The sequence below is a fragment of the Peromyscus leucopus genome, chromosome 22, assembly GCF_004664715.2.
Source record: "Peromyscus leucopus breed LL Stock chromosome 22, UCI_PerLeu_2.1, whole genome shotgun sequence".
In the NCBI taxonomy this organism is placed as follows: Eukaryota; Metazoa; Chordata; class Mammalia; order Rodentia; family Cricetidae; genus Peromyscus; species Peromyscus leucopus.
Genome location: NC_051081.1, coordinates 7,148,007 through 7,165,319, shown reverse-complemented (window position 1 = coordinate 7,165,319; position 17,313 = coordinate 7,148,007). Strand labels below are relative to the sequence as shown.

The 17,313-nt window shown below is 45.2% G+C and overlaps 1 protein-coding gene and 1 pseudogene across 1 annotated transcript in view; both read right to left on the bottom strand.

Annotated features, from left to right (window-relative positions):
• Positions 1-13,799: 13,799 nt before the first annotated feature.
• The window catches only part of LOC114686132 (olfactory receptor 10T2-like), a 23,075-nt gene continuing 19,561 nt past the window's right edge, over positions 13,800-17,313 (bottom strand). Inside the window, exons 3-4 of the mRNA XM_037197997.1 lie at positions 15,717-15,908; positions 13,800-14,753 (exon numbers count right to left, since the gene is read on the bottom strand). Coding sequence (XP_037053892.1) covers positions 13,800-14,753; positions 15,717-15,908 — 1,146 coding nt within the window. The remainder of the gene's footprint in view (positions 14,754-15,716; positions 15,909-17,313) is intronic.
• On the bottom strand, positions 15,367-15,482 carry LOC114686147 (annotated as a pseudogene).

The following is a 17,313-nucleotide window of genomic DNA, read 5'->3' as shown; positions in this document are numbered from 1 at the left end:
CTTCCTTGAAAAGATGGACATGCCCAATGAATTTCTGAAAATATTTAGAACTTCATTTGTAAAAGGAAGATGTGTGTGTGTGCATGCGTGTGTGTGTGTGTGTGTGTGTGTGTGTGTGTGTGTGTGTGTGTGTGCTTTCATCTCTTTTTCCTTTGCTTATCTGAAATATTTGAATTAGTGGAGAACTTCATACTCCATCACTGCATCTGCATCATTCCTGCTGCAAGCCGCAGGAAAACGGAGTGGAATTCAGCTACTGTCACAAAAGCTACTACTTGGAAAAGTCAAGGACTTCTCCAAAGGTCAAGCTGTGGCTTATGAAGTCTTGGTGATAGTTTAGCCTTTATATGTGTGTGTATATATATATATATATATATATATATATATATATATATATATATATATATCCTGGTTCCTAAAATGATTTTCTCGTGTGTTTCCAAGAACTCCTAACAGTGTGTTTATCTAAAATGCCTATCAAGCATCCAAGGCCAAATGAAACAATACCTGTCTCCTAGGTCATGCAGATAGTTTTATTTCTTGTGCAATTTAGGGTGAGACCCTCCTTTCTTATACAACCTTACTAATAGACCCCTAACTTCTTACCTAACCACTTCTAGGAATGTAGATTGAGCACATAGATCCACTTTTTGATTTACTAACAGTCATTAGCACTCAGTTGACCTCCTCTTTCACCAATCCCATTTTGGGTTGTAAAAGAAAGCCTGGTGGTCACTGCCTGAGGAGAATTCTTACCTGCCTTGATGACCCCATAAGAATTCAAGCCTGGTGACCTTGCTCAACCAGGGGATCACTATGGCTTGGGTTTATAACTGGATTCCAGAGAGACTTGGGGAGAACTGAGAGAATAAGGAGATGAGATGGGGAGAGAGAAGAAAAAAGAGAAGAACTAGATGGGTAAGAACTTGAGAGGAACGAACTGAGATGGGGAAGAACTAGATTGAAGGGCTAAAAGAGAGGACTAGAGGAACGAGATGGAAGATGAGGAAGAGCCAGATGGAGAAGAACAAGATGAGGAAGAGCCAGATGGGAAAGAACCAGATGAGGAAGAACAAGATGAGAGAGAAGGAGATGGGAGAGAAGCTAAGATGGGAAAGAACTAGATGGATGAGAACATAGAAGGGACAGAACTAAGATGAGAGAATTAAGATAGAACTTAGAAGGAACAGCAGATAAAGGTAGAGAGAAATCAGGCAAGAAAGGAGCTAAAAATGAGAGCAGAACAGAAGCTGTGTCGAGACAGAACTGGCACAGAATAATCAAGTGTATGGACTAAGGAGTTTCGTGTACATAGATTCATTTCTTTTCATCAACGATTCAATTATCAGCTGGTTGTAGATTCTTCCTGGACCCTGGGAGAGGACTATCGAGGAGCCAGACGCCCCTAGTCCCCGATACCTTCCCATTCCTCCCCCACTCTGACCCATCTTGTCTACCCGCTCCCTACTGATGATCTGTTCTTTACAGATGATTGGTGTGTGTGTGTGTGTGTGTGTGTGTGTGTGTGTGTGTGTGTGTGTGTGTGTGTGTGGTCAACTTTTTTAGTTCATTGGTGAGCTTCATAAATACAGAAATCTCTGGCTGGCAACTTGTCTCATTTGGGCACAAGATTGCTGGGATTTCAGAGGTGCGTTTTTCATGTGTGACTAGAAACTCTCTAGAAGCAAACATCCCAGGCCTCTGGTTCTTACAATCATTTCACCCTTATTACATGATCTTCTCTAAGTCTTAGATACAGGTATTTCATTGCAGACATATGTTTAAAAAATACTTGTAAGGAACCACTGACATAATGTATCAATTGTAGTTACACTCAGTACTATTTTGAAAATCAATTATCTACCTCCCCTTTTTTTTTTGGTTTTTCAAGACAGGGTTTCTCTGTGTAGCTTTGCGCCTTTCCTAGAACTCACTTGGTAGCCCAGGCTGGCCTCGAACTCACAGAGATCCGCCTGCCTCTGCCTCCCGAGTGCTGGGATTAAAGGCGTGCGCCACCACCGCCCGGCTTACCTCCCCCATTTTTATCTTCCATATTTCTCCTATGTGATGAATGTAAAGGGAAATGCAGATTTTTTTGTTGAAAAAGTTACTGTGGTAAGATTGTGAGGCCACCTGCAATATAAACTGAGTATCGAGTTAAAACAGATTTCCTCCTTGTCATGACACCCCATTCATCAGAGATACTGACACCTGGGTCTACCTTGATCTCTGGGAAATGAAACAAGTACAGATTTTTAATTGTCTACAGTTTATGATACCCATACATTTGTAGATACGGAAACAGAACTGTGGTCAATCTACCAGTATCCATGCCTTTAAAGAAATCAGATTCTTCGTCCTTCAGAAGCCAGCAACTGTCCTTATATCCTCGGTTAGAGGTGGAGGCTTGTAAACTCCTTCCCACCCCATGCTTACAGTGTCAACAGCCTGATCTTGTGTCAGCAACCAGAGCTGCTGTCATTTGTGACATTGAGACTTCTTCGGTCTCTTTACATTCCAAACACAGTTTCCAGTCATCCCTCCCTACCTATGGTCTCATAGGCTTTCCACCGCTTCTTCCGTGATGATCCCAGAGCCTCGGGGTGGGGTGTGACATAGATGTAATATAGATACAGTGGGATGCCATATGATATTGACTGTGGCTGAGCACTCCACAGTCACCTACTCATTCGCTGTACTTGGACCGTCTGTTAGTTTCTACGTTAACCACTATCTGTTGCATAAAGAAACTTCTCTAATGAGGTCTGGGAGCTGCACGATTTAGGATAGTGCTATGAAAATATTCATTTAGAAGGCAGTTCAATGCTGTCCTCATAGCAAAATAATAGCAGCAGGTTCGTCCATGGAGCCTGTGACATTACATTACCAGGCATGGGTTTTCTCCTGTGGAGTGAGCCATAAATCCATGGCTGATTGCTCCCATGATCTTTGTGCCACTGGAGTACCAACGGCATATTTTGCCTCACTGATCATTACAGCAGTTCACAGGATTCGCAGCCAAGTAAGACTGTTAATAACTCTTTTCCACAATAAGTGGATAGCACTTTTAGAGCTACCCAGTAAGGAAGAAGTGTATTTGTACTATGCACTTAATTTCTCCGTGTCCTGTGACCATTTTCTGCAGTATCTTCAGGAGTAGGATCTTACTATCAAGGTCTGGTAAGCAACAAAGGATAACGGCGATAACACGCACTGTTTGTGGGGAAGGGCAGTCTCTGGGCCACCTCTGACCGACAACTGGAGCAGAGGTATTCCAACTTGGCACTGGACTTTTTATTTAGCAACTTCTGGTTTCTGGGCTGAGCACAGCTGCTGATTAGCTTTTCATGGGGCTTTTTCAAATATCATTACAGGTAGTTATTCCTTCTAAACCCCCTCCTCTGCCCTGGCCACCCCCCCCCTCCACATTTAACCCTCCTCCACACTTACCTCTTTCCCTTGCAGGTGACATGCAGTATGTTTTTACATCACAGAGTGAGCCAAATTCAGTGATGTTCTTTCTCTCTGGTAAGATTTCATTGAGCCATTAACAGTTTTTGTTGTTTTGGTTTGGTTTGGTTTCTATATGAATTTTTGGGTTGTTTTTCCTAGTTCTGTGGAGCACGTCATCAGAATTCTGAAGATTTCAGTAAGACTGTAGATCCCTTTGGTAGTACAGCCAGTGTTTGCAGCATTAATTCCGCCAGCCCAAGGGCATTAGAGTCTTTCCTTGTCTAGTGTCTTCTTCAATCTCTTTTTTCAGTCTATTAATTTTTTTTCTTATAGAGAGTTCATTGTTTTTTGTTTTTATTGTTGCTGTTTTCAAGACAAGGTTTCTCTGTGTAGCCTGGCTGTCCTGGAACTTGCTATATAGGCCAGGCTGACCTCAAACTCAGAGATCTGCCTGCTTCTGCCTCCTGAGTGCTGGATTTAAAGGTGTGCGCCACCATCTCCCAGCTTCGTAGAGTTTTGATCCTAAGTGTTTTGTTGTTTTTATCAGAAGCTTTAGGAATGACACATGTGTGTGTGTGTGTGTGTGTGTGTGTGTGTGTGTGTGAGAGAGAGAGAGAGAGAGAGAGAGAGAGAGAGAGAGAGAGAGCGGGGTGGGTGGGTGTGGAGAGTGAGGGTGGGTGTGTCTGGATTTTGTAGGTTGATTTTGTATTTTCTGGTAGAGACAATGGAGTCTATTAAGTAAAAAATCATGGCATCTGCAAATATTTCTTTCTTTACAAATTTTGTCTCTTTTAGATAGTTTTTTTTCTAAGTAAGTCTTTGAATACTTACTATATTGAGTAAGAGTAGAACGGGAAATCCTTGTCTCATTTCAGATTAGAGAGAAACTGTGATTGTTACCTATATAGAATAGTCTACTGGTTTTTTTGTTTGTTTGTTTGTTTGTTTGTTGAGACAGGGTTTCTCTGTGTAGTTTTGGTGCCTGTCCTGGATCTCGCTCTGTAGACCAGGCTGGCCTTGAACTCACAGAGATCCACCTGGCTCTGCCTCCTGAGTGCTGGGATTGAAGGCGTGGGCCACCACCGCCCGGCCTTTACAGATTTGTTTATTTATTATGTACACATCGTTCTGCCTGCAGGCCAGAAGAGGGTGCCAGATCTCATTACAGATGGCTGTGAGCCACCATGTGGTTGCTGGGATTTGAACTCAGGACCTCTGGGAGAGCAGCCAGCGCTCTTCTCCTCTGAGCCATCTCTGCAGCTAGTCTACTGTTTTATTAGACTCAGCCTTCATTGTGTTGCGTTCTACTCCATTCCACAGCACTCTTCCCTCCAGCTCTTCTTTCTGCCCCCTACTCTTGGAGATGTTCGCTGATCCAGCGGCAGGGAAGTGTTGATAGGGAGTCCTTCCCTACAGGTTACCACTCGAAGTCATTTATTCTTGACATGTCGAACAGTTGTGAGTCTGTCCATTAACCACTACCCATGACAAAAATCAAGGTTATCGGACCGAGACTGAGACAAGCAGAAAACATGGATATAAACATAAATATTTAGGAAGGAATTTGACAACATGGTGACTAAAGAACTAACAACCGGAGATCTCCTGCTGAGGCCTATGATCTTCTAGGTTTGGGCCATAATTTGAGCACCACACATGAATTCTCTCCTGAGAGCCAGGCTGAAGTTTTTACTAGGTTGGTTGATTCGCTCCCATGAACAGTCTTGTTACTTGTTATGTAGCAGTCTCCTTTAAAATTAAAACCTTCCGTCTTGGAGGCGAGTTTAAGACTCACGATGTTAAAGGGGAGCTGAAACAGCAGGGTGTTTTAAGAGGGGGTGAAACCTTCCATCCTGCAGAAATGCTCATTAAGCACAGGAAGTAAACAATGCCACAGCTTCAGGAAGTCCTTGAAACTTATCAGGTTCACCAAGCTCCTCCCTCCTTAAGCATATACAAACTGTAAGAGTCACTGAGATGCACTCTCAGGCAAATGGAGCCGCCTAGAATGGACCCAGACTAGCTTAACCAACTGGAGGAATCAGAGACCAGCTGGACTTCTTGAAAGAAACAGAGACTAGCCAGACTGCCTGGAAGAGGCTTAGGACAACTGAACTACCTGGAAAGAACGTTCTCAACCCTGGTGAGCTGCCTGCAGGCTGTACAGTGTACTCGTGCGCTTCTGAACCCATGCTGGGGTAGGCTTGTCTTTGAGTCATTGCTGAGTCTGTAAGTAACCCCTCACTCATATTTCTGTAAGTCAGCCTTTCTCATCAATTCTTACTATTATGTCCAGGGAAGGCTTCGAAATTCCCATGAGTCTGAGATTTTAGGGTCCTTGAGATGGCTGCGCCCATGTCAACAGCGCATATTCGCTCTCAGCTTCCTCTGCTCTCCATTTACCTCCAATCACTTCGTATCACCCTCTTCTTCCCACATAGCCCCCTCCCAATTTCATGTGCTTGTCCTTGCTGCCACAGCTGCTGTGTGTTCATGATTTCAATGACCATGTCATATTCAGAAGACAGCGTTCATCTGTCCTCCTCATCCTCGGGCAGATACAGTCATTCTAGCCCTATTCTGTTCTCCTAGCTACTCTGACTGGGCTGGGAGAGAATTTGAAAAGACTTCATTTGCATTTCCTTGACAGCTAAGGATGTTCTACAGTTTTTCAACTGTCCACCCGCCGTTAGTGTTTGTTCTTTTGAGACCTTTTCATTAGCTCAACAGTTGAGTAATTTGGTTGTTCAGTGTTTAATTTTTAACTCGTTATATACCCAGGATATTACCGCCTTTCCTGGTATACGGTAGGAGATGTGTTACCCATTTTGTAGTTTGACTGTTGCTCATTGATACTTTCCCTTGCTGGGTCAAAGCTTCTTAATTTCATGTAATCTCATCAATTCTTACTATTATGTCCTGAGCTGTTGGCCTCCTCCGAGAAACCCCTCGCCTGTGCTGACATACTAAAGTGTTTTCCCCTTAGCTATTTCAAACTTTGCAGTCTTCCATGAAAACCCCTTAATCCATTACAAATTGACTTTTTACGGGGTGATGGAGAGGGGTCTGGCTTCAGTCTGTACAAGTCGCCCCCTGTTTTCCCCCAGCACCGTTTATCCTACAAGTCTGTCTCGTTGGCTCTTGGTGCATGTGTTGAGATCTCAGGGCCCTCACAGCGCAGCTGCGTTTATGGGCCCTGCATCGAATTTCCTCATTCCAAGCAGTAACTATGGTTTCATAGTTCAAATGGAATCCCGCACTGTGAGGACTGAAGCTTTGCTTTTATAGTTGAGGATTATTCGTGTTCTTCAGGGTTTTATGAGCCACCGTGTGACTTTCAGGATTGTTCCTGTGAAGAATTTGATTGGAATTCTAGGGAACACACTGAATCATTAGATGGCCCTTTATCAATATTAACTCTAAGGATGTGTGAGTGTCCTAGCACCTTCTTTAATTCTTTATAGTTCCCACTATAGCAGTCTTTCCCCTCGTTGTTTAGGTCACTCCCTAGATACCTATGATAAGGGTTTTTTGTTTGTTTGTTTGTTTGTTTATCCCCAGTAGCAGATTTCTCCTCAAATGCAGTTAAAAAAAAAAAAAAAAAAAAAGGAAAGGACCAGGTTTAATCTGAGCAGAGCACTCCCAGGTGCACCCGGAAAGGCAGCAGGAGAGAATGCCCCTAATGCTCCTAATGGCCATGCTAAAGGGGGAGGTTTAAATACCCTGTTGGGGTGCCAGGCCATGACGTGTCCCAAGGTGGGTGTCCCAAGGTGGGTTCCTGCTACCGTAAGCTTTGGGGCAGGGTCTTGGGCCGCCACCCCAGAACTGGGCTTTTGGCGGTTTCTCTGAGAGAGCGGGGTTTGGAGAAGGAGGAGAGGGGTAAGCTGTAGGCACAGGACAACGACGCGATGCGTCCTCCACAAACTGGGTGGAACTCGACTTTTGGCGGTTTCTCTGAGAGGGCGGGGTTTGGGGAGGCGGGAATGGGGCGTTCTCAGCCAGGGCGAGCTGTTCCAGCCAAACACCTATGTCCTTTTTAAGCTATCGAGCACATTTTTACCCATCCACTCTAGTTTTTTTCTGTTGTTCACAGCACGCACAGAAGTTAATAAAATTGTCTGGAATTCCACTGCAAATGAGAGGGATTTGTATTTGCTTCAGTCTCTCACAGATCACCCGAGCTGGTGGGAGTGCAAACTGGTACAGCCCCTGTGGAAATCAGCCATTCCTCAGAAAGATGGGAATTGATCTACCTCAAAATCTAGCTATACCACTCTTGGGCATATACCCAAAGGACACTTCATCCTACCACAGAGATACTTGCTTAACCTTGTTCGTTGTTGCTGTGTTCATGATAGCCAGAAAATGAAAACAACCTAGATGTCCTTCAACAGAAGAAATAAAGAAGATGTGCTACATTTACACAATGGAATATTACTCAGCCATTGGAAATGACATCATGAAATTTGTAGGCAAATGGATGAAACTGGAAAAAAAATCATCCTGAGTGAGGTATGCCGGACACAGAAAAAAAATGCAGTGTGTATTCGCCTATATATGGATGTTACCTGTTACGTCAATGATAACCAAGCTACAATCTATAGAACCACAGAGGTTGCGTATAGAGTAAGGGACTAGGGGTACAGATAGATCTTGTTAGGAAGGGAGAATAAAACAGATAGTGGTACATGGATGGGGAGGATGGAATGGGAGGATCGAGTCGGGAGGGGCAGGAGGTGATGAGGGAGGGAATATGGGGAGAGAGAGCTAAAATGAAGGGCATTTGAAAGCTAATGTGGAAACCTAATACAGCTGAAGTTTCCTAGGATGTATACACATACAAAGGCAATCTTGAAATTGCCAAATAATGGGGAAGACAGAGTCCTAGCTGGCCATCGCTGGTCACCAAATGAAGCTTCCAGTACTAGGACTGGATTACACTTAATTGAATTGTTGGCCAAAGTGCTCCCATGGGAATCCCCAAACAACCTGGGCTGTTGTCAAGACTATAGGTTGCTCTCCACAATCTAACAGCAAGGCCTAATCACTGAAGACAACACCCACGTAAGTCTCTAAACATGGAGAAGTCAAGCTGGTGCCTCTGTCTAGCTTTCACCTCTGCACCTAGGATCTTTGATACAGGAAGGTACTTTGCTACCAAAGGAGAAACGTAAACACCAACCCAGCCACAAACCCTTTATCTGCAGTGGTGTCAGCCTCCAAGACAGGCTAATGCAACGGTGGTACCAAGTATGAGAGGAACCAACCAATATCCGATTTGGTTTAAGCACAGGATGGAACCCAAACCCAACACTGCTTGGGTGGCCAAGAACCTGAGGCTACGTAGCCCAGGGACCTAGAGTAAAACCAAATACTACTGTTCTTAGAAAAAATAAATAAAAGTAGCAATAAAATGACTGCTAATGTTATTCTGCTGTACTCATGAATCAGTGCCTTGCTCAGGCATCATCAGAGGAGCTTCCCCCTGCAGCAGATGGGAACAAATACAGAGACCCACAGCCAGACACTGTGCAGAGAGTGAGAGGCCCTGGAACACTCAGCCCTAGATGGAGGGGTGTTTCCCTCAAATCCCTCCCTTCAGGGCTCAGGGAACCCTGAGGAAGAGGAGGCAGAAAGATTGTAAGAACCAGAGGGGATGAAGGACACCAAGAAAACTAGGCTCTCTAAATCAACAGGATCAAAGCTCGCATGAACTCACAGAGACTGAGGCAGCAAGGACAGGCCTGCATGGGTCTGCACCAGGTCTTCTGCATCTGTATTAAGGCTTTCAGTTTAGTTTTTAATGGGATTCCTGAGTGCTGGAAAAGGTGGATCTCTGATTCTTGGGCCTTCTCTTGGGCTCTTCTCCTTCTGTTTGTCTTGTCCAACTCTAATGTGATAGTTTTTGTTTTGTATTATTATATTTTGTCTGTTATATTTTATTATTATCATTTAGAAACTTGATTGTTTTCTAATGAGAGGCAAGGAGTGGATCCAGATAGGAGGAGAGGTGGGAAGGAGCTGGGAGACATACAGAGAGGGAAAATTTTAATCAGGGTGAGTTATATAAGAAAAAAATCTATTTTCAATAAAGGATAAAAATTGAAAATAAAAAGTGGAATGCTACAACACATTCCAGTGAAGTCCAGAGGATTCCTAGGGAATACTTGGATGACTTAGATTTTTTTAAAAAAAAACTGGAAAATGTATAAGAAATAGATAAATTCCAGGAAACATATGACCTCCCAAAATTAAATCAAGAGGATATAAACAGCATCAACAGATCCATAACAAGCCATGACATTGAAGTTGTAATAAAAATAAATAAATCAAACCTCAAGTATTGGTGAAATTATTAAGGCCACTCCACGTAGTTAAAAGGAAGATTTATTTAGTGGGTAACTTACAAAAAGGGAAAGGTAGGTTGCAGGGTCTGGGAAAGGTGTATCTCAGTCCAGCGGTGTTCTCTGGAGCTCTGCTCAGTCCACCTCCACCGTTCAGGGTCTTGGCACAGAGAGTTCGCTCTCCCATCCAGCTATCAGGTCTCCAGGCGCCTCCCCTGGCCCCGCCTCGTAGGCGTGACAGTTGCCAGAGTCTCAATGGGGGTTGGAACTTCTAGATCCAAGCTGGAATGGCTACCCACTACACTCAAGTAGCCTATAGAAGAAAGAGAGGAGGAACTCCACCAAGGCCATTGTAGAAAATCAGCATCACCCAAGGTCTAAAAGGGAGGAAACCATAGGACTGGAGAGAGGGCGCAGCAGCTCAGAGGGCCTTCAGCTCCCAGGGGACTGCAGCTCAGTTCTTAGCACCCAGGTCAAACAGGTCACAACCTCCTGTAACTCCAGTTCTCTTCTTGCCTGCATGAGTGTGCACACATGTGACACACACACACACACATTACTGGGTGTGGCAGCAAACGTCTTTAATTCCAGCAGTTGGAAGGCAGAGACAGGTAAATCTGTGAGTTCAGCCAGGGCTACAAAGTGAGACCCTGTGTGATAGTTTGAATATAATTGACCCCCATAATCTCATAGAGAGGACACCATTAGGAAGTGTGGGTTTGTTGGGGTGGATATGGTCTTGTTGGAGGAAGTGTGTCACTGTGGGAGTGAGCTTTCAGGTTTCCTATGCTCAGGATACTACTGCCCAGTGTCTCAGTCAACTTCCTGTTGCCTGCAAGATGTGGGAATCTCAGCTCTAGTACCATATCTGCCTACATGCTGCCATGCTCCCAACCATGATGATAATGGACTGACCCTCTGAACTAGACCCCAATTAAATGTTTTTCTTATAAGAGTTAGTGTGGTCATTGTGTCTCCTCATAGCAATAAAAACCCTAACTAAGACACCTTGTATCAAGTATATATTTTTCACCCAATGAACACACACACACACACACACACACACACACACACACACACACACAATCTCAAAATTTTTGCAAACAAAATTCAAGAACAAGTTAAAATCACACAAGTGTATAATAAACCCAATGTCCAAGTCAGTGAACTTCAAAGAATAGTTCAACATGCACAAGTCAGTAGGTGGATTACACCACTTTACATGTTTACACCATGTAAACAGGCTTAAAGACAGACATCCCATGCCCATCTCAGTAAAGGACTTTAATAAAATTCAACATCCCTTCATGATAAAATCCCCAAAGAAACTCAAGAGGGGCACAAATCCCAACATAACAAAGTCTACATACAACAGCCTCTAGCCAAGATTAAAGTCAATGGGGAACGCTGAAAGCACCCATCTAAAATCCGCAATGAGGTTAGGAGCTCATTCTCTCAGTGTACTCAGTGTAGTGCTTAAGATCTTAGCTGGAGCAATAAGACAAGAGAAAGCAATAAAAGGGACACAGGCTGGAAAGGTAGCAGTCTAAGTATCCTGTCTGTGGACAATGTGATCCTATCCTTAAATGACTAAGAGGCAGAGGCAGGAGGATTTCTATGAGTCTGAGGCCAGCCTGGTCTACATAACAAGTTCCAGGATAGCCAAGGCTACATAGTGAGACCCTCTCTCAAAACAAAAACAAACACATAAAAATAAAAATAAATGGTGCCAGGAAGACTGGCTATCCATATGTCAAAGGATGAAACTAGATCCGTTTTTCTTGCCTTGCACAATTAAAAATGGATCAAAGATCTCTAAGTTAAGACCTGAGCCTCTTAAGTATGAGACTTAAAAAACTGCCAAGGAAAACACTTTCAGATATGGACATAAGCTCTGAGAAGGTTGCCAATAACACAGGATGTAATCCCGAGAATTGACACTGTGGTTACATAAAATTAAAAAGCTTCTGCACACCGGGCGGTGGCGCATGCCTTTGATCCAGCACTCAGGAGGCAGAAATAGGAGGATCTCTGTGAGTTCAAGGCCAGCCTGGTTTACAGAGTGAGTTCCAGGACAGCCAGGACTACACAGAGGAACCCTGTCTCAAAAAAAACAAAGATAGATAGATAGATAGATAGATAGATAGATAGATAGATAGATGGATAGACGGACAGACGGACAGACAGACAGACACATAAAAGACTTTGGCACAGCAAAGACAATTGCCACCAGAGCAAAGATAGAGTCACAGGTTTTGCCACCCCTGCGTTAGATGGTGGGTTCATGACTAGAACATACAAAGAACTGCAAGATTCAGGCAGCCAGAATTGCTCAGTGGGAAAAAGCACATGCTGCCAAGCTGGGTAGTCTTTTTTGATCCCGGGGACCCACACGATAGAAGAGAACCAACTCCCAAAAGTTGTCCTCTGGCCTGCACAAAGGCTCCATGGCACATGTGTACCCCCACACATGCATATATACACTAAACAAATGTATTTCGTTTCAATTTTTTGAAGAATTGAAAAATTAAACACAAAAAATTATATAATCAATAAAGGGGCAAATGAACAGAATTGACAGTTCTCAAAAATAAAAATACAAATGTTCAATACATATTTGAGAAAGTGTCCAGCATTTGTTGTTGTTGTTTTTCAAGACAGGGTTTTTCTGTGTAATTTTGTTGCCTTTCCTCGATCTCGCTCTGTAGACCAGGCTGGCCTCGAACTCACAGAGATCCACCTGCCTCTGCCTCCCGAGTGCTGGGATTAAAGGCGTGCGCCACCACCGCCCGGCTTAAAAAGCACTTTTTTTAAAAGCGGATGGAGGTGGTCGATGCCTTTAATCTTAGCACTCTGGAAGCCGGAGGCAGAAGGATTTCTCTGAGTTTGAGACCAGCCTGGTCTACATAGAGAGTTCCGGGACAGACAGGACTACACAGAGAAAGCCTGTCTTGAAAAACAAACACAAAACAAAAGGTACTTTTTAAAAAATGCAGTTAAGTGTGTGATCCTGACCAAAATGTAGTCTCGATAGGCTGGGAGAAAAACAAAAACAGAAAACGTCCAGGACCTTGCGTGTGCTAGGCATGCTTTCTCACTGAGCTACACCTCCGGCCTCTGTCTTCATCCCCTCTCCTAGTTAAAACCTTTCTGTGTTCACTGGGGCGGGGTGGAGGATGGGAGTGATGCCGTTCTCATATATGAAGTTCTCAAAATAAAATTAAAAAACCCCCAGACTAGTTCTTTAAAAACTGCTCTATGGCTGGGCGGCGGTGGCGCACGCCTCTAATCCCAGCACTGGGGAGGCAGAGCCAGGCGGATCTCTCTGAGTTCGAGGCCAGCCTGGGCTACAGAGCTGAGATCCATGACAGGCACCAAAACTACACAGAGAAACTGTCTGGGGAAAAACAAAAACAAAAACAAAACAAAAAAAAACAAATAAAACAAAACAAAACATCAAAAAATGCTCTGTTGTGGGGGAGTGTGGCGAGGGATGGGGGTGGGGGATGGTGGGGGGGTGGAATGACTCACTAACATGAGGTTCAGTGGGTAAGGAGGTAGGGAGGACCTGGGAAGAGAAAGAATATGATAAAAATATACTGCATGAAAAAAAATAAGAAACTACAAATTTAATAAAATAAAAAAAATTATTAGAAGAAAAAACTGCTCCCTGCCCATCTCCAGCCTTGGGTGGTACCAGTGGTGCCCTCCACTGGTGAGCACTAGGCACTGCAGACCACATTGCGCCACATCAAGTCAAGGAAACCAGGAAAAAGAAAAGACGTCCTTTATTGTGGTTAGATTGTCTCAGGGACCGACAGACAACCGGGGTTACTTCATCTAGGGCAGGATTGCCTCCCGTTTTCCGAGTAGGGAAATTCAGTTCCAGGGGAAACGTGTTCACGGAAGCACAGGGTGTTGTGAACAGCACAAAGCAAGGTCTTTTTTTTTTAAATATACTTGTATTAATTATAAGAGAAGTTCACTCCCAAATTCAAGTTCTTACTTAAATACTCCGCAGCCCCGTGCCAGGTTCTTCTTCAGGGCCACCCTCACCTCCTTGTTCCTCAGGGTGTAGACCACAGGGTTCAGCAACGGCGTCACCACCGTGTAGAACACCGCCACCAGGCGGTCCTGGGAGGGATTGGCCCCAGAGTCTGGCCGCAGGTAGATGATGGAGGCACAGCCAAAATGCACTATGACCACAGTGAGGTGGGCCGCGCAGGTGGAGAAGGCTTTGCGCCTTCCCGCGGCTGAAGGGATCCTCACGATGGCTGCCACGATGAAGGCGTAGGAGAGGAGGATGAGGAGGAAGGAGAAGAGCACCACCAGGATGCTCAGGAAGAAGATGCCAAGCCCCTTGTGCGTGCTGTCTACACAGCTGAGCTTCAGCACAGGGGCGATGTCACAGAAGAAGTGTTCCACGCGGCCTGTGCCGCAGAAGGGCGAGGAGAAGATCATACAGGTTTCGACCAAGGCCACCGAGAAACCAGAGCAGAAAACCAAGGCTCCCAGACACAGGCAAACGGCGGGTCTCATGATCATAGAGTAGCGCAAGGGATGGCAGATGGCCACATACCTGTCGTAGCCCATCAGTGTAAGCAGGAAACAGTGGCTGCATCCCAAGCCCAAGAAGAAGAACATCTGGGCCCGACAGCCCGCGATGGAGATGGCCTGGCTCTCCATCAGCAGATGGGCCAGCATGTTGGGGATGGTGACCAGGGTGTAGCAGGTCTCAGAGAGGGAGAGCACAGCCAGGAAGCGGTACATGGGAGTGTGGAGGGTGCGGTCCACCTGGATGATGGTGATGATGGTGGCGTTGCCACTGAGTGTGACCAGGTAGGTGAGGAGGAACAAGGTGAAGAGAGTGGACCTCAGTTCTGGGAGGTTGGAGAATCCCACCAGCACGAACTCTGTCACCAGCCAGGTCCCATTGTCCTGCTGCTTCTCGGGAGCCTGAGAGGAGATAGGATTACTGGGACAAGGCAGGGCAGTGAGGCCTCAGGTGGGGCAGGAGGATCATCACTGGTTTGCAGACAGGAAAGAGACTCAGAAATGCTCAGTTATTACCCAGCCAGCGAGGTATCTCCTCAACACACAAGAAGATAAGAATTAGTGAGGCGGTGGTGGTACACGCCCTTAATCCCAGCACTTGGGAGGCAGAGGCAAGTGAATCTCTGAGTTCAAGGCCAGACTGATCTACAAAGTAAATTCCAGGACAGCCAGGGCTACACAGAGAACCCTTGTCTCAGAAAACCGAAGAAGAAGAGGAAGAATTACAAGTCAGGGCCCAGAGAGATGGTTCAGTGGTTAAGACCTTGCTCTCCCAGAGGATAAGAGTGCATGCTTGGGTCTGTAACTCCAATTCTATGGGATCTAACACCCTCCCTGGCCTGTGTGTACACCCACATATATGTGGCATACATTCACACAAATGCATGTGCTCGTGCGCGCGCGCGCACACAGACACACACACACACACACACAAATAAGTCTTTGTTTTAAGTATTCACAAAGGAAAGCGCTTTTTGGTTTTTTGTTTGTTTGTTTGTTTTGTTTTGTTCTGTTAAGCCTACAGCACCAGGTATTCCCAGGTCTCCCATCCAAGTACTAACCAGGCCTGACTCAGCTTAGCTTCCAAGAGCAGACAAGACTGGGTCTGTTCAGAGTGGTATGACCACAGACACAAAGCAAAGATCTTTAGATGGAGGAAGAAGACAGTAAGCCCATCCATGGTTTCATTTAAATCTAGAAAGAGATCCTAGATGAAGTGTGCTTGGGTGTGTGCACATGTAGATAGCTGACATCCTCTATTTTTCTCTACCGTAGTTTTTGAGACAAATTCTCTCACGGATTCAGATTCTCATTTCAGCCACCATGGCTGGCTGCCAAACACCAAGGAGCCTCCCACCTTCATACCCTAGTGCTGAAGTTACAGGTGGGGGTCACTGTCCACAGCTTCTCGCATGGATGCCGGGGGTCCAAACTCAGATGCTCGTGCTTGCATAGCAAGCTCTTTATCAGGGAGCCGTCTCCCCAGCCCCGAATAGCTCCGTTTACGTAAAATGTCCACAGAGAGCAGAGTGCAGCTGCCAGGGGCTGGGGAGGGGGCTAAGGAGTGGCAACTAGTGAAGAAGGGGTTTCTTCTTGAGGTGATAAAATGTACTGATGGTAGAGGTAGGACTGGGGAGTACAGCTTGGCGGAAGGATGTAGTGGGTAGCCATTCCAGCTTTGATCTGGAAGTTCCAACCCCCATTGAGGCTTTGGTAACTGTCACGCCTACAAGGCGGGGCCATGAGAGGGCCCTGAAGACCAGAGATCCAGATGTGCAGGCTCTCTTGGTTCCTGGACCCTGGACGCTAGAGGTAGACAGAGCAGAGTTCTCCAGAGAACACCGCCAGACTGCGCTACGCCTTCCCCAGACCCTGCAACCTACCTATCCCTTCATTTGTAAGTTACACCACTAATAAACCTCCCTTTTAACTACGTGGAGTGGCCTTAATAATTTCACCAGTAGCGGAAGGCTCATCCTGCATGCACCAAGCCTGACGGTCCCTGCCCAGCACCACCATAAAGATAAAAAGGACAGTTAAGAGTGACACGTGCATGGCCTACAAATGCCCGCAGCAGTGCTGGATTATCTTCTGACAGTTAGCACTGCTACGTGAGCTTTACCTCACTCAAAAACTGCGCACACCTTTAATCCCAGCACTCAGGGGCAGAGGCAGGTGGATCTCTGTGAGTTCAAGGCCAGCCTGGCCCAGAGAAATACTGTCTCAAAAAAACAAAATAAATTGCATGTATTATATGTATATATATATATATATATATATATATATATATATATATACATATATGCATTTTTTGTTTGTTTTTCTTTTTCTTTTTGTTATTTTGTCTTTTTTTTTTTTCCAGAGCTGAGGACCGAAGCCAGGCCTTGCACTTGCTAGGCAAGCGCTCTACCACTGAGCTAAATGCCCAACCTCTGTATATGCATTTTTAAACTGTCAAATTGAATTTGACTCTCTGGACACAGTGACAAAAACTTGTACTACAGCACTCCAGAGGTGGAGGCAAGAGGACCAAGAGACTAAGGTCATCCTTGGTTACATAGTGAGTCCTAGGCCAGCTGTGTTATGTGAGACGCTGCCTTAAAAAACAGTCTGAGTGGGGCATGGTGGCCCCTGACTTAACCCCAGAACTCCCAAAGCAGAGGAAAGCAGATCTCTGTGAGTTCAAACCAGCCTCATCTACATAGTGAGTTCAAGGCCAGCTAGAATTACATAGTGAGATCTTGTCTCAGCACCATCTGCAGAGACAGCTCAGTGGTTAAGATCACCGGCTGCTATTGCAGAGAACCTGGATTCGAAGTCCCAGCACCCACATGGCAGCTTACAACCACCTGCAAACTTCAGTTCTAGGGAATCTGACACTCTTTCCAAGCTGTGCAAGCAGCTGCATGCACATGGTGCATGCAGGCAAACATTCATACACATAATATAAAAAAATAATACA